This window comes from Amblyraja radiata, chromosome 2 (genome assembly GCF_010909765.2).
Source record: "Amblyraja radiata isolate CabotCenter1 chromosome 2, sAmbRad1.1.pri, whole genome shotgun sequence".
Classification (NCBI taxonomy): domain Eukaryota; kingdom Metazoa; phylum Chordata; class Chondrichthyes; order Rajiformes; family Rajidae; genus Amblyraja; species Amblyraja radiata.
Genome location: NC_045957.1, coordinates 70,406,994 through 70,433,981, shown reverse-complemented (window position 1 = coordinate 70,433,981; position 26,988 = coordinate 70,406,994). Strand labels below are relative to the sequence as shown.

General features: G+C 41.5%; 1 protein-coding gene across 1 annotated transcript in view; it reads left to right on the top strand.

Moving 5' to 3' along the window:
• Nucleotides 1-26,988, top strand: part of ankh (ANKH inorganic pyrophosphate transport regulator) — a 111,571-nt gene that overhangs the window by 74,437 nt on the left and 10,146 nt on the right. The window contains exons 6-10 of the mRNA XM_033048509.1: nucleotides 1,687-1,821; nucleotides 5,558-5,650; nucleotides 6,653-6,739; nucleotides 19,366-19,495; nucleotides 22,154-22,277. Of these exons, the coding sequence (XP_032904400.1) occupies nucleotides 1,687-1,821; nucleotides 5,558-5,650; nucleotides 6,653-6,739; nucleotides 19,366-19,495; nucleotides 22,154-22,277 (569 nt within the window). The remainder of the gene's footprint in view (nucleotides 1-1,686; nucleotides 1,822-5,557; nucleotides 5,651-6,652; nucleotides 6,740-19,365; nucleotides 19,496-22,153; nucleotides 22,278-26,988) is intronic.

Sequence of the window (26,988 nt, the reverse complement as noted above, 5' to 3'; positions counted from 1 at the left end):
TCTTGAAAGTATCCAGAGAACTGGCCTCCACAGACTCACAACTCTCTGTGAGAAAAAGTGTTTCCTCATCTCCGTTCCAAATGGGTTACCCCTTATTCTTAAATGTGAACTCTAGCGTGTCCAAACCCTTAATAATCTTATATGTTTCAATAAGATCCCCTCTCATTCTTCTAAATTCCAGAGTGTACAAGCCCAGCTGCTCCATTCTCTCAGCATATGACAGTCCCGCCATCCCGGGAATTAACATTGTTAACCTAAGCTGCACTCCCTCAATAGCAAGAATGTCCTTCCTCAAATTAGGGGACCAAAACTGCACACAATACTCCAGGTGTGGTCGCACTAGGGCCCTGTACAACTGCACTCTCATTATCTTGAGAGTGGATGTTTGTGGATTTTGAACACATATCTGTATCAGTCTGAAGAAGGGTTTCGGCCCGAAACGTCGCCTATTTCCTTCGCTCCATAGATGCTGCTGCACCCGCTGAGTTTCTCCAGCAATTTTGTGTACCTACGATCTTCCAGCATCTGCAGTTCCTTCTTGAACACTCTGTATAATACCACCCTTGCCTGCTGCAGTGTTATAAACCAACAGAGTAAAATTTATGGAAATTAAACATTCAATTCCTTCGATTTGGTATAAAAATTCATGATGAAGTGAGATTTAAACATCATGTTATATTGTGAATTCTTGTGTGAATGGGATCAATTTGTTATTTGGATACTTTGTCTATTTATTTTTTATTTTTAGCCTTCTCTTAAGAATGGGATAGATGTTTAGATCTAGTAATTGAATTTAGATGAATTTAATTGATTTGATGACTGATCCATATGAATTTTTTGTTGGGTATTTACTATTTCTTTTAACGTTACAATAATAATCAAGTTCTGGTCTTGAGAATATCACATTTTTGAATTTCAAGGTAGTTTGGGTGCTTATTACTATTTCCATCACAACGGTTAATTTTGTAATAAGCTAATTAGATAATTAACTAATTATATACTTTAATTTCAGGTCATCCAAGTAAGATGTATCATATTTGTTTCAGAATGCTTCAATCTATAATAACTGAAAATTTCATTCAGTTCTCTTAATTTTTTAAGAAAGTTATGGGCTTTTATGTCAATTGACTGTCCTCGATCACAGCTTTTGTGTTAAGTTAATGGAAAAGCAATAGGGAACAAGATGCTAATTTCCGAGTATGAAAATGACCATAACTTTTTTTAATACTGAAGATATGAAAGTGACATTTTCTATTTCTATTTTCTAGCTTTCAAATTAAAGTTCTTTTTATGCTTTATCTGATGGGATAAATTACAGGCTTGATTTTTAAAATCTCAAAATGTTGTAACATTCCTTTACTATCCTATTTGCTTCCACCCACCATTCCTGGCAACCTGTGTTAAGCTCCTACCACACTCTGTATAAAAAAAAAAAAACTGCCCTATTTATGCCTCTCTTCATTTTATAAATTTCAATCAGTTTGCCCCTCAGCCTTTGCGCTCCAGGGAAAACCATGCTTTGTCCAACCTTTCCTTGGACAAAGCATGGTCCCATTAGTCCACGAACCATCCCGGTATAGCTCTTCTGCATCCTCAACAAATCCTCTACATCCTTTCTGTAATGTTTGAATATTGTTTTTGAACTGCTGTACTTGGATCTGAACTTATTTTTTTTTAATGTTGTAGGGTGAGGCTACAATAAAGAAGATGTTGGCTTTCTGGTGGCCTTTGGCCTTGATTCTAGCGACTCAGCGAATAAGCAGACCTATAGTCAATTTGTTTGTGTCTCGTGATCTGGGAGGCAGTCCAACAGCCACAGAGGTGAGTTTGTTTTAGTCTATTCAAATAAAAGCGTGTGTTTGCTCCTGTTAGAATTCAGAACCATAGAGTTCCTGTGCAAACCACATGCTGGGAACATTTATACTAAATATAACACTCGTCCCTACCTCTACCGCTACCACCTCATGATTCCTTAATTTGTGGTATTGCAGCATGGAACGTTGTGTCTCTTGTTGGTGGTTTCAAACAACATGTCTGTTGATCTTTGCTTAATTGTAAATGCCAATTCCATTTCTGCTAAAGGGAGGTTGTCAATGTATTGGTCAATAATGATGAGTTCAGTCCTTTTATTTATGAATGCATTAAAAATGAAGAGAAGCTCTGTTTCAAATTGGGACCAAAGGGAGGGGGGGGGGGTGGGAGGAGAGAGAGAGAGAGAGAGAGAGAGAGAGAGAGTTTAGCATTACCGATTCTCAACTAGCGTTACCTTTGATTATCTTCAATTGCCTTTGATTACCTATGATAGCATTACGACTTACTCCGACCTACCTCGACTAAACCTACGAGTCAAAAAATGACGATTTTTTCCCATGGCCACCTTTTTTTACTCGCGGGCATTTTGCAGCATGTTGAAAAAAACACCGCGACCTAGCTGAGGCCTCGAATACGCCGGGACTACTCTCGAGCATGAAGGAGAGTTACGAAGACCTCCTAGGACCTCGTGTCGACCATGCTGCGAGTATAAGTCGAGGGCAAACCCTTCTAAACTCGTGAATTAGGTCACCGCAGTGGGACAGGCCGTTAAGTAGTTTTTGAAAGGTCTAGCATCTAATTCACTCATTGTGCTACACTAGCTATGTTATTTGAAATTAAAAACAACTTAATACAATAGCTATCCTATTTATTTAAAAAAATAATTAAAATATAGGTCTTTCTGTAACTGTTTATTAATTTTCTGTGATAGAATCATACAGCACAAATAAAGGCCTGTCAGTCCGTCTAAATTTTCTCATGAACAATGTTCCAGATCGCAACCACCTTGAAGATTTTTTTCCCCTTCAAATCCCATCTGAACCTCTTAAAATGGGCGCCTTCTGGTTTTAGACATCTTATGTGAAAAAGTTTCTCACTATCTCTATGCCTCTCATAATTTTGTATACTGCAATCAATTAACCCCTCGCCCTCCTCCTTCCAAGAAAAACAAACCCAGCCTATCCAGTCTTCCTTTATGACTGAAACCTTCTATCCCAGGCAATATCCGCTGCGAAATATTCTGGTAAAACTTCTCTGGAATCTCTCCAATATTATCATGCCCTTTCCATAACGCGATGAACAAAATTACATACACTATTCCAACTGTGATTGTTCCATGCTCTACTGTTCGGTACTATGGTTAATGAAGGCGAACATCAAGTATGCCTTCTCCATTCGTATCGGCTTGTGCTGCCAACCTTCAGGGATCTATGTACTGGGCCACCAAGGTCCCTTCATTCTTCAATACTCACCTTTAGTATGTGTTCAACCTTTATTAGATCTGCCAAAATGTATCACCTCGCACCTGCCGGGATTAAATTCCATTTGTTATTGCTCTGCCCAATTTATTAGCTGATCAATATCATTCTGTGACCTAAAACTATTTTCCTCACTACCACCACCAATTTTTGTTTATTCTGCAAACTTATTATTGAAACCTCCAACATTCATATCTTAAATGTTAATTTACATGACAAGCAGTAAGGGTCTCAGCAGCCATCCCTGTGGCATATCAATGGCCATAGACTTCTAATCAGACGAGCAATTTTCCATTGTCACCTTCATGATCCAAGCCAACCATAGATCTAAAATGCCAACTAGTATTGGATCTCTTGCACTGCCCTCATCATTAAATGATGTTACTTTTACAAAAATCTTGTTTAGTCAGGCAGGATCACTTGCCACAAAAGCTGTGCTACCCTTCCCTGATCTGATCAACACTGTCATTCCAAGTGAAGATTTATCTTGTGTAAAGAAGCGTCATCAACACACTGTGTCTTTACTTCACTTTATTCATACTGTAACATACATTACTGCACTAGCTGTACGTGGTCTGTCACGGGAACTAGAGAGATCAGTGGGTGGGGAGGTTGTAATTATACTTGTGATATGGGGAGTGGTTAGTAGTGGTGAGGTCACTATGTTAAAGGTACATGCACATATCATCTACATCTTGCTCCTTAATTGAATAACTCTCCCTCCCCTCCCCCCCCCCCCCCCCCCCCCCCCCCACCTTGGCAGTGTGCTGGACCAGGGACTGCATTTGCTGTGAAGGTACAATATTGACATTGAGCACCATCAAGTCAGACATTTCATATGGGTGGCGATCGGTGGACGTTAGCGGCGCGCGGGATAGCGTGTCGGCCACGAACATGTCCTTGCCTTTGCGATAGACAATCTCGAACGTAAAACGCTGGAGCTGCAGCATCATGCGCTGCAACCAGGATGAGGCAACATGGATCGGCTTGTTGAGGATGGTGACAAGCGGCTGGTGGTCGGTCTCGATGGTGAAAGTGTTGCCCAGGATGTAGTCCTTGAACTTGGAGCAGGCAAATACCACAGCCAGCAACTCCTTCTCTATCTGAGCATAGCGCTGCTCGGCAGGGGTCATGGTGCGGGATGCGTAGGAAACAGGCAGCTGCAGGCCATCGTGGAGCTGTAGACAAGCGGCACCAAGACCGAACTGGGAGGCGTCGCAGGTGATGACAATGGGACGCTGTAGGTCGAAAAATTTGAGCGTGGGGGTGCTGACCAGCCTGGACTTCAGGACGTCAAAAGCTCTCTGGTGTTGAGGGAACCAGGCCCAGGCAGTGTCCTTCTTAATCAACTCCCTCAGGAGCGCGCTCAGCTCGCTGAGGTCGGGGATGAACTTCCCCAGTTTTTTTTTGTTTTTTGTTGTTGTTGTTGTTGTTGTTGTTTTTTTTGTCTTGCAACCGGGATGAGGAGGCGTGGGTTCGAATCCCACTTCTGACACCATGTAAAGACTAGTCATCAACACACTGTGTCTTTACTTCACTTTATTCATACTGTAACATACATTACTGCACTAGCTGTATGTGGCCTGTCACGGGAACTAGAGAGAGATCAGTGGGTGGGGAGGTTGTAATTATACTTGTGATATGGGGAGTGGTTAGTAGTGGTGAGGTCACTATGTTAAAGGTACATGCACATATCATCTACATATTGCTCCTCAATTGAATAACTCTCCCTCCCCTCTCCCCCCACTTCCCCCCCCCCACCCACCCCACCCACCCCACCTGGTACTTACAGTATAGTAGTTGATTTACTGATAATTGGAGGCACTGCAGACATAACATGGGTTTATACTTTGGGTGGCTTTGTGTGGCCAAGTTTACAGAGACAATGGATTGCACTCAAGCACAAAAGAACGTACTTTCTATTGTAAGAGGAAGATTTGGATGAAAGGAACTAAGTAAACTCAACAAGAGGGATACAAAGAGACCAAGGCAAGGCAAACATTCCTGCATTTGACAGTGTGAGATTATGCTGTAACATGATGGCAGTGACACATTGATCTAATACTGTCAGATAAACTGTAGTCAACCTACATGGAAAGCAAGACCCTACCTTTGGAGCAGGAAGCAGCAAGTCAATAGAGAGAAAAATCAAGTGTATAACAATGAATAAATCCACAATCACTTTTGTGTTCATAACCAGAATTATTCCCTATATAATAGGAAAGTGATACATATTGATTTATTAACGTTTATTTTTCTCTTTTAAGGCTGTTGCAGTTTTGACAGCAACATATCCAGTTGGTCACATGCCTTATGGCTGGTTGACTGAGCTTCGAGCAGTTTACCCTGCTTTTGACAAGGTAATGCTAAGCTCAGCAAATGTAGAAATAGTTCAATAAAGATTGTAAGGCAAAAATGTTGCTTACTGTGTGGTTCTCAAAAATGCTGGTTCAAATGAATGTATAATATATATGATGATGTTCTTTAGATATCACCACTTTTAGCCAGCTAATGTCATGCAATTGAACCTTAGTATAACCAAGTACTATCTGCTTCTGGACCCCACTTCAAATTTTACAGGTCCATGAGCATTGGGAATAATATTTGCAATAATATACATGTCTAAATGTGAGTGACATTTCCAGAGTAGTTTTATTTTAAGATTAGTGGGCTAGAAATTTTATTGCAGAGCATGAGGCTTTTATGTGCCACAAATGTACGTTTGTGGAAACCCCATTATTATCGTGAGCATATGCTGGACTTCTATAAATGCATATGGTGCACATACACTTGCAACCCACCAGTTTTGTAGAGTGATGTTAGAGGGTTAAGGAATGCTCCTTGATTGCGCAAGGGGCTGTCCAACCTCCGCTGGGAACGTGACAGTGAAAAATGTAATGGGATCGGTTGCTCCTCCTTAGGAGTTTGAATGCCTTCTGGTGTAGATAGTGTGTTTCAAGGCTATATCATAAGATTCGAAGAACTTGCCTTGGTAAAGTAACATGAAAATTCTCCCCACGCTACCTACCCCATGTACTTGAAACTTACATGATACAGGTACATGACAAATGGAAAATAAATAATTGTAACTATTCTTAAAGCCTCCATCTTTTTTGGAATTGTCGTTTATAACAATGCAAGGTCAATTCATCATATATTTTGCGAAACTATTGATAGAAATGAATAATAACCGCAGAATTTTGTTACCTAATATTCAGGCATGGTAAAAACTGATAGTTCAAATTGCTTATATATTGCTGTCTGTTGAACCCTTTTGAAGCTAAAGGTTTTTAAGAGAATAATTATTTCATATTTCATTAATATGAATCCAGAAACAAATATATATTTTTAATTGGTTACAGAACAATCCCAGCAATAAACTTGGGAACGTGATCAATAAGTCACATATCAAGAGATTTACTTTCACCTGCCTGGCTATCTCTGTCACGGTAAGTACAAAACTTTGGAGTAAGGTTAATATGACAGTGTTTCATTAGTAATTTCATTTTATTTAATAAATTACATGTTTCCTTTGAATGTAAATAATGGAATTGCTTACTTAGTTAAAAATGGGCATAGAAGTAGTGAAGTCTTGCTATAACTGCTACACCTATACATGTTCAGTTGTGATCTGCTTATTGTTCAGAAGAAGGTTCACTAAATTTATTTTCAAGTTGAAAGTAGGACCAATGAAATGGGTTCGATCTACACTCCTTTAAGTTTAAAAGGATGAGAGGTAATTTCATTGAAACATATCAGATTGGGGGGAATTTTAGATACTTAGAGAATATTTTTTTAGTGGTGAATCCAGAAGCAGGATATATATTTTCCTTCCACTTAAAAGGGAGATTAGAAGGAATTTCTTCTGAAGGTCATGTATATGTGGCGTATAGAAAAGTTAAGGGTTATGGCACTGAGACCAAGAGCCATGTTTTTATTGAACAGAGACACATCTTTAAGGAGTCATATCGGTTCCTATTGCTTATTATTGTGTAATTAAGCAAATGGGTTGTAAATTATATCCAACAATAGTAAATGTAAACTACCAGACCATCTGAATGCATAGGTCAGTAAATCTAGAAATACTTTCAGCTATATTGGATCTTCAACAAAGCAAAGTATCTAAGTGTCAGGCACGTGCCGTGAGTAATTACTCAAGGTAGGCAGTCAGTCGGCTTTAAAAAAAAAATCGTAAACCGCGCATGCGCAGATTGTTCTCTCAGTAAAAAATTAAAATAAGTAACAATTCAATTTTCCCAAGGCTTCTAAATCTTCTTCATTTTTTAATTACTGAATGGGCGGGGGACAGAGGATGAAGGCAGGTGGAGAGATGGTGGGAAAAACGGGAGGACATCGGGGGACAAGTGGAATCAGTTGTCATCTTATTGAATGAGAATACTAATTCAAAGGACCAATTGGAGGGAGAGTTCCTTTCGCAGCTTGCGGAGAGTCTGTGCCAGGGATTAAAGATGCGGGGAGGGCAGGAGTGTTGAGAAGGAGGGGGTCGGAGATCATGTCAGACTCACTCACCGCTGCCGCAGCGCTCCGGGCACGGACAGCAGAACTGGCCGCCACTTCCGGGGAAGGAAGCTGCTCGGGTGACTGTGAGCGGCCGCTGGGACCCGACAGCAGAACTGACCGCCACTTCAGCGCCTTCTGCCGGCTCGCTCACGTCTGGCAGTGCTCTCCGTCTGAACACCTCTCACCTGCCGCTCGCCGGCTTCGCTCATGTCAGCCGCTTCCCGCAAATCCTTAAATTCCGACAGCCGAGTAACCTCAATCGGTCCCTTGAGCACGCTGTCGGAATTTAAGGATTTGCGGGAGCGGCTGACATGAGTGAGGCTGGCCGGCAGAAGGGGCTGTCTGGTCCCGGCGGCCACTCGCAACCACCCGAGCTACTTCTCCCCCCGGCCATAATGCGGTGGCTCCGTGCCCGGAGGGTCGCAAGTGGGTTACTGGCCCTGATCCTCTCCTTCACAACGCTCCTGCCCTCCCCGCAACTTTACCCCGGGCCAGACTCCTCAAACACTGTAAAAGGAGCTCTCCCCCCCACCCCGGGAAATACGGTATTTAAAAACATAAAGCACCAAGAAATGTACTTACCACGTTATTGGTAGACAAACTCCATTTTTCACTCTTTGTTTCCTAAGATACACTTAAAATAATGAAAATCCATATTAGAAAAACCCGCCAAGAAACCCGCGCTGCGCATGCACAGTATGATGCTGCGCATGCGCAGTACTGCAAAGGCAGAATTTCAGCTGCCTTCAACCCCGCTTGTCAATGACGGCTTGAAGCAGCGCTGACGGCACATGGGCTGCACAGACCTCCGTGTGTTACCAGTGCTGCGGTTGAAAGATACGGAGAATTATGCCTACCTAAGAGATCGATCTCTTAGATAGGCATAATTCTCCCTTGCCTTTACTATTTATATTTAATAATTGCCATTTCATAATTTTAGTCAGGGCAGGCAGTGCCTACCTTGCCTATCCTGACGGCACGTGCCTGCTAAGTGTTTTCCCAAGAACTCAAATAGATGTATTACTGTCTAGAATCAGAGAAGTCCTAATATCTCAGATGTATGAGTGAAGGTTGTTACAGAGATGTGGTGTAGTATTGCTTATCTAGGAGTCTTGTGGGTCGGTCAACATTGTGGTAATGGGTGAACATCGTTTGGTCTCTGTTAGGATATGGGTGATCTGAAGAATACCAATGTCATTGAGGTGGCCAAGCCCTCTCAATTGGATGTAAAAGATCCTGTGGCACCTCTTCAAGGAAGAGCAGAGGAGTTTTTAGGTTTATGATTATCACATGTACTGAGGTACAGTGGAAAGCTTTCTTTTGTTGCGCTACAGACAGCTGCAGTTAATTCAGAACGCTGCTGCTCGAGTCCTCACTAAGACCAAAAAAGTAGATCACATTACTCCAGTTCTGAGGTCTTTACACTGGCTTCCTGTCTTTCAAAGAATTGATTTCAAAATACTACTGTTAGTTTACAAAGCACTGAATGGTTTAGGGCCAAAATACATTTCTGATCTTCTGCTTAGCTACGAACCACCCAGACCTCTCAGATCGTTTGGGACAGGTCTGCTCTGTGTCCCCAGAGTCAGAACTAAACATGGAGAGGCAGCATTTAGTTTTTATACCCCACATATCTGGAACAAATGCCCAGAAAACTACAGGTCTGCTGCAACTCTCAGCTCTTTTACAATACAATACAATTTTTATTGTCATTTGAGCCTCAGTGAGGCTCAAACGAAATTCTGTTTCCACAGCCATACAAACAAAGACAATTCCTAGACATACCCACAATTTAGTTCACACAAACATCCATCACTGAACCCACTGTGATGGAAGGCAAAGTCTTTTCTCTCCCCTGTTCTCCATGTTTCTCCCGATGTCCAAGCCCCAGGCGGGCGATGATAAGTCCCACGGCCATTTTAGGCTGTGCCGGGCGATTTACGGCCCCGCTCCCGGTCTAAAAGTCTCGAAGTTGGAGCCCCCGGCAGGCGCTGGCATGTCCCACGTCCATGAAGCCGTGCCGGGCGATGTACGTCCCCGCTCCGGGTCGTTCCAACCCCGCGACACGGGCTGGAGAAGTCGCGTTGCGGGTGCTACGGAAAGCGGTCTCTCTCTCCCCCCGAACCCGTGAGCTCCCGATGTCCCAGTTCACCGGACCTGCAGCTGCATTGCTGGAGCCTCCGAGCCCCAGGAGTCGAGTCGCAGCAGCGAGTCACCACCGCTCTCCACGTTCCGAGGCCGGCCAGCCCCACGATGGTGAGTAGTCCGCAGATCCGCAGTCTCCCGAGCCCCCGGGTCGTTCAGGTTGAAGGCCGCTCCACGGTGCTAGGCCCCAACGACAACGGAGACCCGACAGGGAAAAGGTCGGGTCTCCCAGACAGGAAAGAGATTTAAACAGTTTCCCCCGGCCCCCCCCCCCCCCCCGCCCCCCACATATACACATTTAAAACCAGTATTAAAAAACACCAAACACTACATTTAACTAGACAAAAAATAAAAAAAAGACAGACAGGCTGTAGGGGCCGCTGCAACGGGTGACTCGCGCCGCCAACTAAATCTAGACTGAAGACTTTTCTGTTTGCCGCTGCCTTTCAGTAAACAATACAATTTATTAATTACCTATATTGCACTGTAACTTTTATTCCTGGTTTTATTCTATTTTAAATATTTTATTTGATTGCTTTTAATTTTGTAATTATTTTATCTGAATAATCTAATAATCGTTTTACATCTAAATGTCATTTCATATGTGTTTCTTTCCAATGCTTATAATGTTTTATGTAAAGCACTTTGAATTACCTTGTTGTTGAAAGGTGCTATACAAATAAACTTGCCTTGCCTTGCCTTGCCTTGCCTTGCCTTGCCTTGCCTTGCCTTGCCTTGCCTTGCCTTGCCTTGCCTTGCCTTGCCTTGCCTTGCCCAATCAACTTGGATAACACAAGTTGCTGGAGTAATTCAGCAGGTGAGGCAGCATCTCTGGAGAGAAGGAATGGACGATGTTTCGGGTCGAGACCTTTCTTCAGACTGAACAAGTCTGAAGAAGGGTCTCGACCCGAAACGTCACCCATTCCTTCTCTCCAGAGGGATTACCAGGCCATAATCTATAAGATTTCAGACAAATAAAATTTATAAATATAGTAAACAATAAAAAGCAAAGTGCTCTTTGGAAAGAATTCAATGTTTTTGGAGATTGTGCAGCTATTTACTGTAAGGTGTGAGAGATAATCTTTCTGTGGCAAGAAAGGAAAGGCTGGGCAGTCTCCTTGGACCAGATAAGGCTGAGAGAAGATTCGGCAAAAATGATAAAATAATGAATCGCTTGACAAAAACAAAGAAGTTCTGTTGTAATCAAAGCATATAGATTTCAGGCAACTGGCAAAAGACGCAAATAAAACATTTTTTAATTTAGAACTAGACCAAGTGGGACCCATCAGGCCCCGTCCCCTCAACACGCAGTCACCGGACAATAAGGGATCTCGGGATGGGGTAACGTATTAGCATGGATAAAGGATTTGTTATGGCATAGAAAACAGATGGAATGTAGGGTTATGTTTAAGAAGGAACTGCAGATGCTGGAACAATCGAAGGTAGACAAAAATGCTGGAGAATGTAGGGTTATTATCAGATTAGTAGACTTAATAATATGGTTCATTATGAATCAGTACTAGATCGCAATTATTCACCATTCATACTCATGTCCTTGATGAAAAGAGAGGGAATGTTTCCAAAATTAAAATGTAAAATTGAGCGGATCAGCCAGCATGTATGTAGATTGAAACTGAATGGCAGTGCAGGCTCGAAGGGCCGAATGGCCTACTCCTGCACCTATTTTCTATGTTTCTATGCCACTTCTGTTGCTCAACTTCTAATGTTCTCATAGTTGGAAAGCTTTATCAAACAGCTAGCACAAGCATGACAGGCCTGCATCACTGTAGGAAGTTACCATTCTCTAAATCTGCTAAGTAGGCGGGATTTGATCACATGATGGAATGTATGACTTTGATCACATGATGGAATGTATCACTTTGCTGTTGAGCTGATGAGTCAAAGATAAACTAAGTGACCCCTGGCTTGTTCATGAGGAGGGGATGTAAAGAATGCATGACAAGGCAATGATCAAGTGGAGGGCAGGAGATTCAATGGCAAAAAGGACAATAGTGGAGCAGCAAAGGTGATAAGTGGAATAAAGAATAACAAAAAGTCATCTTGGAGACATAAAATGGAAATGGTTGAATAACTGAAATTACTGGAAAGATCAAGAGAATGGGAATGTAATACAAAAAGATGATCTGAACTCGGTGTTGAGTCCAGTGCATTGTAATGTACACAGCTGTAAAACAAGATGTTTTATAAGCTTGTGCTGAGTTTCACTGGAATAATAAATTTCCATAATAATTTCACTCATAATGAGTTCTTTAGTCTTTGTTATTTGGACGAAGAGATAAGACCTTTAACAGGAAACAAAGAATGTAAAGATTATATCTGGAAGTTGGCCTGGCGGTGGTGACTATTGATGTGCAATGTCAAAGATAATGGGTTAATTGTAGTTACTATCAAAGGAAAACAGCACCTGAAAAAAAATATATAAGAGGGTGCATAGTACAGCAACTCAGAAACAAAAGGAAAAAACAATTGCAATAGTAAATTTGTGCCCTAATTACTCTCTCACGTTCAGGGTCCAGCGGTGAATAAAGTATGGGCCTTTGGAAAGAATCCGCAAAATGTTATGGTTCAGGTTGAAACAAATAGTAAGAGGAAGAATAAATTCAGTTCCTGGAAAGAGAGCATCAGGAAATCCTCATGAACCATACAAGGACCCCTGGGGTCCCAGTGCATCAGTGCGATAGCCAGTACACGTCAGGTTCTATACAATACACTTCTTCTGGAGGGAAGGGTTTCGATTACTCAATATTAGCTTTGATAGAGGCTGATTAGATCTGTGAAGGAGAGTTGAAAGTCAGAATGGAAACACCAGATTGTATTAGCAGTTGAGAAGATAAATAATTGTTAGTATGCTTGTATTGTTGGAGTTGTAAAGGCTGAAAGGTCAAATATAAAGACAGAATAATGAAAAGTTGCCAAGAAAAAACATCTAAACTATGTATTTTGTTGATAACATAGCATTAATATTAATACAGGGAGCAATAATAAACTAACTGAAACCAGGACACATTTAGTCAACAGTGGCCATGATGCAAGCACAAGAATTACACTTGGGCAAAGCAAGCTTTGAGTACTTAATAAAATTAAATTGCTGCGGCTTTTACAGTGGTGATATTGGATTTAGAAAAGCAACAAACAGACCTTAGTACCACTTCTAACGTTGATGTTTCACAGCAAGTTTCCTAAATGGTTGCATGAGGATTGAACCTCAAGGATTGTTGAGGTACTGGGCTTCCACTGTAAACTTTAGTTGGTTTGGGTCTTGGTTGGAATTGAATAAACATTGCAGGTTTTCAGGAAATTATAATGTTCCATCCAAAGGGCAGAACCATGACTAGATCCGAATGGATCTGTGAGAGGTGGCCTTGGGCTTGATTGATGCATGAACTATGGCGATGCAAGGGCTTTGGCAAGGTTTGAAATGTGCCAGGAATGATCTGTTCCTGATTTGTGGTTATGACTGGGGAAATGATGGAGAATTGCAGAATATGTTCCATTTAGAATCCTGTTTTTAAAATCAAAAGCACATCTTTTGATTGGTGTATTAGGTATACAATCCTCTGCAAACAATGGTAAACTCGTTATTGTAATCCAGCAAATCTTCCTGAAGTTAAAAATACAAACCCGTTAAGTGGTACATGGCAGGCTCTGGGCTGACCAAGCTCTGCAGGCAGTAATCATGTGAAGGTGTCATTTCTCCTCTGTAACACTTACTGATCTTCAGCCACAAGTAATTGGAACGTTGACTCTAAATAATGATTTGTTTTCTATTTCATTGCAAAGACTAATTTTATGATCTTATAACTATTTAATAATAATAATACATTTAATGGTGCCTTTCAAGACTCAAGGTCACCTTAAATCACATAATATCAGTAATAAACATACAATAAGCAACAAAGCAACAGTAATTAAAAAATCAACAATAAAACATACAATAAGCAACAAAGCATAGCACAACGAGTTAAGATTGATATAAAATAAGATGAAGTTGTTGCAGTTAAAATGAGTAAGCTAGCTTAAAAAGATGGGTTTTAAGAACAGTTTTGAATTCTGCCATGGAGTCCAGTATGTGTATGTGAGGGGATAGTGAATTCTGAAGTTTAGGTGCAGCGTGGGAGAAGGCCCTGGGACCCATTGTGCTGAGTTTGATGGGTGGTATTTCCAGTAAACCTGCTGATGAAGACCACAGGGAGCGGGAGGGGGTGTAAGTCTGGGAGATAAACTGGGGAAAGGTTATGAAGCGCTTTAAATATTAATAATACAATTTTAAAGTTAATCCTTTGTGACACAGGGAGACAGTGTAATTGAATCAACAGGGGTGTGACAAGATCAGTGGACTTTGAACATGTGATAATCCATGCTGCAGAGTTCTGGATGAGTTGAAGACGATTAATACGTTTGTAGGGGATGCCTGCCAGGGTCGCATTGCAATAATCAATGCGTGATGTGACTAAAGCATTGACTAGAACTTCCGTGGAGTGTTGTGTTAAAGCAGGGTGTAGTCTGGAGATGTTTTGTGGATGGAAAAAGGCAATCCGGGAGACATTGTTTATATGACTGGAGAAAGAAAGGGTACTGTCCAAGATAACACAAAGGCACTTAACCTGTGTGGAGACTGGTATGATGGCTTCAGCGATGGGGAGTGAACAGATATTGGTTTTTGAGAGTGTAGATTTAGAGCCAATGAGGAGTAGCTCAGTTTTACTGCTGTTGAGCTTTGGGTAGTTGTTTGTCATCCATATCTGTATATCATGGAGACAGGCAGTGAGAGTACTGGAGGGAACAGTAGAAATGGGCTTGGTGGACACATAAAGCTGTGTATCATCAGCATAACAATGAAAATGAATACCATGGTGCCGAAAAGTGTTGCCAAGAGGGAGGAGGTAGATAATGAACAGGAGTGGCCCCAACACTCCAGAGTCGCCAGAGGGTAATGGTGGATGGCTGTTTGTCGGGTTGGAGGCAGGTGACTAGTGGGGTGCCTCAGGGATCTGTGTTGGGTCCTTTGTTGTTTGTCATGTACATCAATGATCTGGATGAAGGTGTGGTAAATTGGATTAGTAAGTATGCAGATGATACCAAGATAGGGGGTGTTGTGGATAATGAAGAGGATTTCCAAAGTCTACAGAGTGATTTAGGCCATTTGGAAGAATGGGCTGAAAGATGGCAGATGGAGTTTAATGCTGATAAATGTGAGGTGCTACACCTTGGCAGGACAAATCAAAATAGGACGTACATGGTAAATGGTAGGGAATTGAAGAATGCAGTTGAACAGAGGGATCTGGGAATAACCGTGCATAGTTCCTTGAAGGTGGAATCTCATATAGATAGGGTGGTAAAGAAAGCTTTTGGTATGCTAGCCTTTATAAATCAGAGCATTGAGTATAGAAGCTGGGATGTAATGTTAAAATTGTACAAGGCATTGGTGAGACCAAATCTGGAGTATGGTGTACAATTTTGGTCGCCCAATTATAGGAAGGATGTCAACAAAATAGAGAGAGTACAGAGGAGATTTACTAGAATGTTGCCTGGGTTTCAACAACTAAGTTACAAAGAAAGGTTGAATAAGTTAGGTCTTTATTCTCTGGAGCGCAGAAGGTTAAGGGGGGACTTGATAGGGGTCTTTAAAATGATGAGAGGGATAGACAGAGTTGATGTGGACAAGCTTTTCCCTTTGAGAATAGGGAAGATTCAAACAAGAGGACATGACTTCAGAATTAAGGGACAGAAGTTTTAGGGGTAACATGAGGGGGAACTTCTTTACTCAGAGAGTGGTAGCGGTGTGGAATGAGCTTCCAGTGGAAGTGGTGGAGGCAGGTTCGTTGGTATCATTTAAAAATAAATTGGATAGGCATATGGATGAGAAGGGAATGGAGGGTTATGGTATGAGTGCAGGCAGGTGGGACTAAGGGAAAATAATTGTTCGGCACGGACTTGTAGGGCCGAGATGGCCTGTTTCCGTGCTGTAATTGTTATATGGTTATGTGGTTATTAACACTGAACCCTGTGGAACTCCGTGGTGAACTATGGAACTCCCTGACCGGTAATTCTGAATTGTATAAAATGTGTCCTATCTGCAAGGTAGGAGGCCAACCACTGATACACAGTGCCACAGACTCCAATGCTAGCCAGACGATCCATGAGGATCTGATGGGATATGGTATCAAAGGCTGCGGTGAGGTCAAGGAGGATAAGGATGGAGAGTAGACCGTAATCAGGTGATTACAGAGGATCTTGGTGATCTTAACCAGGGCTGTTTCGGTGCTATGTTTGGGGCGGAAGCCGGATTGGAATTGTTCAAAGATATTATTGTTTGCAAGGTAGGTCTGGAGTTGAGATGAAACTACCCTCTCAAGAATTTTGGAGATGAATGGTAAGTTGGAAATAGGCCCGTAGTTGTTTTGGTCACTAGAGTCCAAACCAGGTTTTTTCAAGGTTTGTCTGATTATGGCAACTTTCAGTGAAGAGGGAACTATACCATTGGACAGAGAGGAGTTAATAATGGAGGTTATCAGGGAAATGATAAAAGGAAGGCATGCTTTAACTAGGCGTGTGGATTGGATCCAGGTGACATGTGGAGTTATTGGACTTAGTAATAAGTTCATAAAAATGGTTTTCAGTTGGAAGCCTGAAGTCACATAGGCCAATGGATGGGGACAGTTTCATTGTGCTTATTGATGGTAATTTGGTCTGCATGATGTTGGCAGATGTTGATGTTGAGCTGACGTAGTTCAGGTGTGTACCAGGGAGCAGTATGGGAAAATGAAACAACCCGTGTTTTCAGAGGGGCTAAAGAATCAGTGCAGAAGATAAAGTGTTGTTGTAGTAGTCCATTAGATCCGAGAGTGAGCGGGTTGGAACAGGAACAGGGTTCGAGGTAATTAAACTGCTGAGATCTTCTGGGTTAACATGTTGCAGTATGACATGATGCAATGCACCCTTGATTTACTGCGCGGTAGGTTGGTGTAGAATAATACAGCTTTATGGTCTGAGATGGGTAGTTCAGCAGAGGTGATGTTATATAGCATAATGCTGGAACAACAAACCAGGTCAAGGATATGGCCCATGGTGTGGGTTGTAAAATTGACATATTGTGTTAGGTTGAAGCAATCTAACATTTCTTTAAAATCTTTAGTAAACATATTGTCAATGTTATCAAAATGAACATTAAAATCCCCCATTAGGATGATATTAGGAGACATTGCACTAAGGGTGGTTAAAACTCGATATTTTCTTTACTGAACCTCATTGGTTGGTGATCAGTGCTTTTTAAAAACATTTAAGATTCTTGCTTCATTTGAAAACACTGTTTTCCAGATGTACCTATATTTTGCAGTCACGAAACCAAGCCTGAACCTCTAATACTGATATAAGATTTTCCTCTGGGGGAAAAAATATATAACGGAGCCCTCTAAATTGTCAGATTTTCATCTCTCTGCGAGGTATATTATTTGATTAACTGACTCCCGATGGCTCTTAAATGTTGGTAGAAACAAGGAATTGCAGACGCTGGTATACAAAAAAAAGACAAAGTGCTGGAGTAACTCCACAGTTTAGGCAGCATATCTGGAGAACATGGATGGATGATGTTTTGGGTTTTCAAAGTAATTGTGTGGGGGTTTGGGGTAGGTAGAGGAAAGAAAGCTGGGTGAGGAAGGGCAGGGCAAAGCCTGGCAAGTAATATGTTGTGGGGGGGGGGGGGGGGGGGGGGGGGGGGTTGTTGGGCAGATGGTTGGACAAAAGCCAAAGGTGAAAAGACCGGAGCAGTGAGGCAAAAGGAATGAGTTGTGGAAGTTATGTACTGTGGAAGTTTTTAGTCAGATATTTAGTATGAAAATATTGATCATGGAAAGACAATAACACAAAATATAGATAATCTAGATGTACTTATGACATGATTGTGCAAAAAATAATGAATTGATTTTCTTGAGAGTGGATGTTTGTGGATTGTGATACAGAGATCGGATTGTGGCCATCGCCATGATTTTGCTCACACTCACAGCTGGCAGGCAAGATTCAGCCGATATTGGGCCTAAATTACATATTTCGCATCATCAGATTAAAATTAAATGATACCAACAACTCGATAAGATGTTAAATAAGCGTCCTATAGTAAATACCTTTTGTTTTGTCCTGAACTTTCAATCCGTGATTTTGAAGGCGTTGAAGTTGGACCCGACTTTCATCCAGCGATTCAATAGTCAAGCAACATTTTAAAACAAAAATCGCGAACGGGTTGACAGAACAAAATGTCTTCATAGGCTTGTCGTACGAGGGAATCCCTCCCTGACAACCAATAAAAACCTGCATTTTAATCCCCCCCCCCCCCCCCCGTAGCCTCTCAAGTCGCACGCACAGTGATGGCAGGAATTTGTAATGACGTTACTGGAAGTCAAATATAAAGTTTAAGTGTACAGGCGAGGTAAAGAAATGGTTGAAGAGATAATTAGTCTTAATAACATAGAAAATCACTTCAATGTTGAGAAAGCTTATACGGAGGAAACTGGGCAGGGAATACATGAGCAGAATTAAAAAAAATCATTGCAAATTGCAGGGAAGGGCTCCTATTAATGGAGGAAAGTGATAAAATGATTAAATGCTAAAATCAGATAAGCATGTAGCTAAGATTTCAATAAGAATTTTTAACCTTTATGAAGACTGATGAGCAGATTTGCTCAAATCTGAAAAAGAGTGAATTTCTGGAGTGTGTTCAGAATAGTTTACTGCAAGAGCCAGCCACATCAGAGAAGTGGTAAATTTTCACTTTAGATTTAAAGCTGATTCTTCTTGATTTACAAATTTCTCTACATTAAAAGCATTTATTAGCTCTATTTCATAATCAGAGGAGGCATATAAGACTGCAGATGCTCAGTGCCTCAGGCAATATCTGTGGAGGGTATGGACAATCCAGCCTGATCATCTGAAAGGTCTCAACCTGAAACATCGTCTATTCATACCCTCCACATATGCTGCGTGACCCACTGAGATCCTCCAGAGCTTTGTTTTTTGCTCACTTCTTAGAATCTTTCAAAGTTTTAAGGATGAACTCGATATCTTGCTTGTATTTCTGGCTTTGCAAATGTGATCTTGTATAGTTCCTATAGCTAAAAGCATATTTTTTTAATTGAATGTCAAAACAATCTCTGGATTTATCATGACCTTGCACCACTGGGTGTGTATCTGAATATCATAGCCAGAATAGTACTACTTTCTGAAGAACGTTCTGCTCCGTGTAATATCTTAAGAGTGACGTTGACATCTTTGACTGTAACCCAGCAGTTCAAGCTGTGGTTCTGAATCTATTGGCTATTTTGTGGTCAGACATCAGTGTTCAACTGTTTACCTGGATTGTGCTGGTTTCTAACTTAAATTTCTCCTATTTTCACAGTTGTGCTTTGTAGTGTTCTGGACTCCACATCTGTCGGAGAAAATTCTGGTTAACCTGATAGGTGTGAATTTTGCTTTTGCTGAGCTCTGCGTGATTCCACTGCGAATCTTTTCTTTCTTCCCTTTCCCAGGTATGAAGCTTTTTTTTTAAAGTAATGACTCAACATTCAAGAGCTGTTGTTATTAATTGACTAAGAGATATCCTCACTGCCACTTTATTTTGCAGAAATGCCAACAAAAGAGAGTTAGATTTCAAGAGGGAGTTAGATTTAGCTCTTATGTCTAAAGAAATCAAGGGATATGGGGAAATAGCAGGAATGGGGTACTGATTTTCGATGATCAACCATGATCATATTGAATGGCGGTACTGGCTCGAAGGGCCGAATGGCCTACTCCTGCACCTATATTTTTGTCTGTGTTTCCAAATGCATTTATTGGTTCAAATGTGTGCCTTAATTTAGCAATAGTGAAGGTTGTACAGTGTAAAATATGGTCACCAAACCTCCCTTTCTATCCTGACCTAATTGACATTAAACTGCTTCCACACAAGTGATCGTGTTTTGTAAGAAGAAGTTACAATGAAAATTTAAATAACTCCCTGTACTCATACAACTCATCAATCCGGAAAGTTCATTCAGAATTCCATTTATGAAGAGGTATAGAAAGTTAAAAGACGATTAAATGTCAAAGAAGTCCCAGCAATCCCCATGAGAAACAAAGATGGTTAAGTTTTAACTATTTTTATGTGGAGAAAACAATTTCAAAGATTACAGTACTTGTGACTTTAGCTCATGGCTCAGTTATAAATATGGGTGATGATGTGTTGAGTTTGCATATTCTTGTGAGTCTGAAGAAGGGTTTCGACCAGAAATGTCCCATATTCATGTTCTCCAGAGGTGCTCTCTGATCCACTGAGTTACTCCAGCACTTTGTGTCTTCCTGTGAACATGTACGTTTCCCCCAGTTGCTCCAGTTTCCTCCCACATTCCAAGGACATGCAGGTTTGTGAGATAATTGCCAGTGCATATTGCCCTTATTGTTGGTGAGAGGAAAATCTGGGGAGAGTTGATAAGAATGTGCAGCAGATCGGGGATCATGACAGAAGCCTCCTCGTGGCGATCCTTGGTAGTGACGACGCGATGCACTCTGTGACACGTCGAGCGACAATTCTGTCAACATGTTGGATGGCGACAGAAGCCAATAACGAACTACATCGTCTGACACACAAGCGAACGAGTGGAAAACTGTACTACACAGGAACAGGCCTCTCAGTCTAAGATGTCTGTACCGAACATGATGCCATGTTAAACTCATTTCCTCTGCCTGCATTTGAACCGTTTTGCTTCATTCCCTGCATAACTATATGCCGATATAAAAATCTGTAGATGTCACTATAGTTTTTGCTTACACTACAACCCCAGTAGCGCATACCCACCACTCTCTGTTTAAAACAAAAACCTGCCCTGTACATTTCCTTTAAACCTTATTACTCTCACTTTAAAGCAATGTCCTGACATTTCCACACTGGGGAAAAAAGCTCTGACTGTCCACACTTTCTACATCTCTCATAATTTTACATCATGTTATAAGGTTTCCCCTCAACCTCAGACACTCCCCTCATTCCCAGTTTTGCCAAACTCTTTATAATCCAGGCAGCATCCTGGTAAACCATTTTGCACTCTCTCCAACACCTTCATATTCTTGTAATGGTGTGTCCAGATTGTAAACAATATTCCAAATGAGGCCTAACCAGATTTATAAAGCTGCAACATAACTTCATGACTCTACTTGTGTTGCCACTTGCAGGAAGCTGTAGACTTGGACCACAGGATCCTTGTGTACATGAATACTCTTATGGGTCTTGCCATTAACTGTATACTTTGAGGGGGTATGATGTCAATTACTTTATACGGGGAGCTGGCCTTTTTCTGAACGGAGGCAATTAGCTGTTCATAGCTGCTCATCCAAAATCAGTACCTCGTTCCTGCTTCCTCCCCATATCCCTTGATTCCGTTAGTCCGAAGAGCTACATCTAACTCTCTTGAATACATCCTTTGTACATTCCAGTACAAAACATTGTAGCTGTATAAAATTGTATATAATACATCGTGGAATCATTCAAGTAGAGGTCCTTGATGGATAACAAAACACGTATGTATTGGAAGAAGCACATGGCTTTCCGGAGACTTAGCTTTGTGCTTAAGTGCTTTGACTCTAATGTGGAAGCTCCTTTTGATTGCAATGTTTGTCTGAAAACATGTTGTCACACAAAACTCTGTGTCACTATCTAATTGTATACAGTAATTTGTGTGGGATTTGCCCCAAAGCAATCATACCCAGTTTACTGATGAATTTTCAGTGACTACAGGAAGAACAGAAGATATTAATTGGAATAAATCATTCTACAAAAGTGTATAATTAAGAATTTTGTGGGACGCAGCACCTATATCTGCACTCTCTTTCTCTTCCCATTGCCCATGCTCTCCCTCTCCTATTTCTCAGCAATCAGAAACAGTGGGATTTTGTATCACTGCCTATTCTCTGCAAAAGGTTTTCAGTTTCTTAATCCCTTAATCCTACAATACATATGGCCTATCTAAAAAGAGCAGTACACATCACTTTATTTTGATTGTAACATGTATTCTATGTTTTGAATACGCCAGCATTGATCCAAGCCTCTAAATGTGTTGCAGAAATAGATTTTATTTTTGACTGCATGAAACTAAAGTGAAATTTTAAAAATGATGTGCATCACATTGTGTCATTAACACTCATTCTTTCTTGTACAGTGACTGTACGAGCGCACCTAACTGGCTGGCTGATGACCTTGAAGAAGACGTTTGTGCTGGCACCCAGTTCAATCCTAAGGATAGTGCTTCTCATTACAAGTCTGATTGTGCTGCCTTATATGGGGTCAGTATCAGTTCTGGCAATTCGTAAATGGACATTGATGTAGTGATGAATAGGAAATTGTCTGCTAAACTTGTACATGTGACATGTGTAATGTCAGTCATGGCTTATTTAATTGCACCAGGCACCCCACTCTTTTTCAACACCAATCTTTTACCTAGTCATATTATTCATGTTTATTTAACAAATTGCAACATCTTCCACAGTTGTATTTCTTCTGCAGTTGTATAGGGCTCTGGTAAGACCACATCTGGAGTATTGTGTACAGTTTTTGTCTCCTAATTTGAGGAAGGACATCCTTGTGATTGAGGCAGTGCAGCGTAGGTTCACGAGATTGATCCCTGGGATGGCGGGACTGTCATATGAGGAAAGATTGAAAAGACTAGGCTTGTATTCACTGGAGTTTAGAAAGATGAGGGGGGATCTTATAGAAACATATAAAATTATAAAAGGACTGTACAAGCTACATGCAGGAAAAATGTTCCCAATGTTGGACGAGTCCAGAACTAGGGGCCACAGTCTTAGAATGAAGGGGAGGCCATTTAAGACTGAGGTGAGAAAAAACGTTTTCACCAGAGAGTTGTGAATGTGTGCCCTCCACATACTGGATGGATTTAAGAGGGAGTTAGATAGAGCTCTAGGGTCTAGTGGAATCAAGGGATATTGGGAGAAGGCAGGCAGGGGTTATTGATTGGGGACGATCAGCCATGATCACAATGAATGGCGGTGCTGGCTCGAAGGGGCGGGAAAAAAAATGTTATTTTGTAGGATAGTTACCTAAGATTTGAGAATTCAATGTTCATAATGTCACAAGTGATTGGGGCAGAATAAGGCCATTCAGCCCATCTAGCCTACTCAGCCATTCAATCATGGCTGATTTATCTCTCCCTTCTAACCCCTTAGTTCATACCATTAGGTTGTTGCTTCAAATCAGCGAGACCAAGCGTACACTCGGCAACCATTTCGCTGAACACTTACGTTCGGTCCGCCGAGGCCTGCTGGATCTCCTGGTTGCTAACCGCTTTAACTCTCCCTCCCATTACCATACTGAATTTTCTGTCCTGGTCCTCTTCCTTCACCAGAGCAAGACCACTTGCAAACTGGAGGGAAAGAACCTTGTATTCCATGTGGGTAGTTTTCAAACGGAAGTAACATGTGTTGTAGGTAAAGAGGATATGGTGGATGTACTATACTTTGATTTCCTCATGACATTTGATAAAGTACCACACCAAAGGTTCTTTCAGAAAATAAAAGCTCATGGTGCAGGCGATAACATTTTGGTATGAATAGAAGATTAGTTGACCACCGGATGTAGAGGAAAGACATAATTGTGTCCATTTCTGTTGGCAAGAATTCATGAAGACATTTTGCAACATAAATAATTGACTTCAACGAAGGCATCAAAGGTATGGTCGCTAATTTTGCTGATGACACAAAAGTAGGTAGGAAGCTAAATTGTGAAGGGTTACAAATGCATAGAAATCGATTGAAAACCCAATCCAGGCCAGTTCAGGCTGCTGCAGGGCATCCATCCTTCACTTCCATCTATATTGTCCAGCAAACCATTGTACCTCTCTCTGCCAGACCACCTTCACATTGGCTGAAGCCAAGACCTCGGTTCACTCTCTTACTGGCCCCTGCATTTGCGTCCACCGTTGCTGGCTCCCTCTATCCTCCTCTCCCATTCTCCGGTCCGCAGAGAACAAGCAGGGGCCAACTCAGCGGCTTCCCTCTGCAGGCCACGGCCTGCTGGTCTTGCCATCTGGCCATCAGGCGATTGAACACTGCGAACTCCAATTAAACTCCAAACTATCAACTGCCTTGGCTGCACTCTGGACTCGGGTTATGTTTTGCACTATATTTTTAATTTATTGGATTTTTTTAGTTTGTGTGCTATATTATCTATTGAATATTGTGTTTAGAAACCTGTTTGCTGCTGCAATTTAGAATGTCATTGTTCCGTTTTGGTACATGACCATAAAATACTTGATTCTCTAATTTTTTTTCTCAGAAATCTGTGGTTAATGAAATTTATTGCTCAAGGGTGGGGGAATATTTCTTTGAATACTTTTACAGAATGAAATAGGTACGCATTTAATGGGCAAGACAGCAAAGTTACCGTGTAGGGAAGAGTAGAGTTCTGGCTACATTTAGATCAATTTGTGAAAGGCAGAGCAGGATTGACTGTCTTAATGGCCTATTACTGTTGCTAATCTGTGTTTGTACATTACATGATGAAACAAGCAAGTCATTATCAAAGTGCACACCCTTAATCACAGTTGTTAAACCTGTGATCGATAAAAGGTGAAATTCATCTGCTGATTACGTTGGGAAAGATGGGATCAAGGTCCACATTCATATTCATTTTTCTTATGAGCATTACCATTTCTCAAGCTGACTATTTCCAGTGTCTAATTTTGATATGTTTTTGTTTTAATTTGAGATTTGTTGAGTTCTTAAAATTGGCAAAGACAGACTTAGTAGGGGTTGATTGTTACATTGAGCTTTGGCAGTGAGCCACCACAAATGCAGATTAGAAAAATCTCTCATGCAGTGATTGTGATTTACAGATCTTTGCTCAAGAGGCAAAGGTACCTTGTCACTAACCTAGATATCTTTTAATACTTTAACCAACCAATAAATTATTGGCAGCTTCCCCAAAAAATTCTGAAAGATTCTCTTATTTAGATCTGCAAAGGCATTTATGGCTATATTGTAGTTATTTATGGGCAATAACTGAATAATTGGGCGGTGAGTCATTGTTGATGGAGTGAATCGATGGCTATGTGTTTGTATGATTCAATGATGCTTTATTGTCTAGTACTTAGGTGGATGATCAGCCATGATCACAGTGAATGGCAGTGCTGGCTCGAAGAGCCGAATGGCCTACTCCTGCACCTATTGTCTATTGTACAGTGAAATGCAGTGTTTTGCACACAGCCCGGTAAAATTATATAGTTGCAAAAGTTCATCGAGCAGTCCTATCCTCTTGTGTTCTTTTTCCCAGGTTCCACTTCCACAAATTACCAGCTCCTTCCGAATGCTGCAGACATTCTGACATCACTTTATTAAATTTTGCAATCTTCCTTTACATGAATGCATGGATTTTATCTTGGATATTTAAAAAAAAATTGCTTCTAAGTTTTCCTCCAACTGTCCCTCTAACCTTGATAGAACATCCTCTACATCTTGCTCTTCAATCCATTCATTTATCTGTTGTAAACTCACTGACTCCCACAGTTAGGCTTTCGACAAGGTCCCACATAAGAGATTAGTATACAAACTTAAAGCACACGGTATTGGGGGTTCAGTATTGATGTGGATAGAAAACTTGCTGGCAGACAGGAAGCAAAGAGTAGGAGTAAACGGGTCCTTTTCACAATGGCAGGCAGTGACTAGTGGGGTACCGCAAGGCTCAGTGCTGGGACCCCAGCTATTTACAATATATATTAATGATTTGGACGAGGGAATTGAATGCAACATCTCCAAGTTTGCGGATGACACGAAGCTGGGGGGCAGTGTTAGCTGTGAGGAGGATGCTAGGAGGCTGCAAGGTGACTTGGATAGGCTGGGTGAGTGGGCAAATGCATGGCAGATGCAGTATAATGTGGATAAATGTGAGGTTATCCACATTGGTGGCAAAAACAGGAAAATAGACTATTATCTGAATGGTGGCCGATTAGGAAAAGGGGAGATGCAACGAGACCTGGTTGTCATGGTACACCAGTCATTGAAAGTAGGCATGCAGGTGCAGCAGGCAGTGAAGAAAGCAAATGGTATCTTAGCATTCATAGCAAATGATTTGAGTATAGGAGCAGGGAGGTTCTGCTGCAGTTGTACAGGGTCTTGGTGAGACCACACCTGGAGTATTGCGTACAGTTTTGGTCTCCTAATCTGAGGAAAGACATTCTTGCCATAGAGGGAGTATAGAGAAGGTTCACCAGACTGATTCCTGGGATGTCAGGACTTTCATATGAAGAAAGACTGGATAGACTCGGCTTGTACTTGCTAGAATTTAGAAGATTGAGGGGGGGATCTTATAGAAACTTACAAAATTCTTAAGGGGTTGGACAGGCTAGATGCAGGAAGATTGTTCCCGATGTTGAGGAAGTCCAGAACAAGAGGTCACAGTTTAAGGATAAGGGGAAATCTTTTAGGACCGAGATGAGAAAAACATTTTTCACACAGAGAGTGGTGAATCTCTGGAATTCTCTGCACAGAAGGTAGTTGAGGCCAGTTCATTGGCTATATTTAAGAGGGAGTTAGATGTGACCCTTGTGGCTAGAGGGATCAGGGGGTATGGAGAGAAGGCAGGTACAGGATACTGAGTTGGATGATCAGCCATGATCATATTGAATGGCGGTGCAGGCTCGAAGGGCCGAATGGCCTACTCCTGCACCTATTTTCCATGTTTCTATGTTTCTATGACATCTCCTCCCACCCTGCCTCAAAAACACCTTGCCCTACTTTGCTTTAGTCTGTCTGTACCGCATCTACTCCCAAGATGAGACTTTCCATTCCAGGACATCCGAGATGGATCCCTCACCCGCATGTCCCGCGGTTCTGTTCTCGCTCCCCTTTCCCCCTAAACAGAACAAGGATAGATTTCCCCTATCCTTACCTTTCATTTCACCAGCCTTCTCATCATTCCCATTATTCTGGAGTAACTCAGTGGGACATGCAGCATTTCTGGAGAGAAGGAATGGGTGACCCG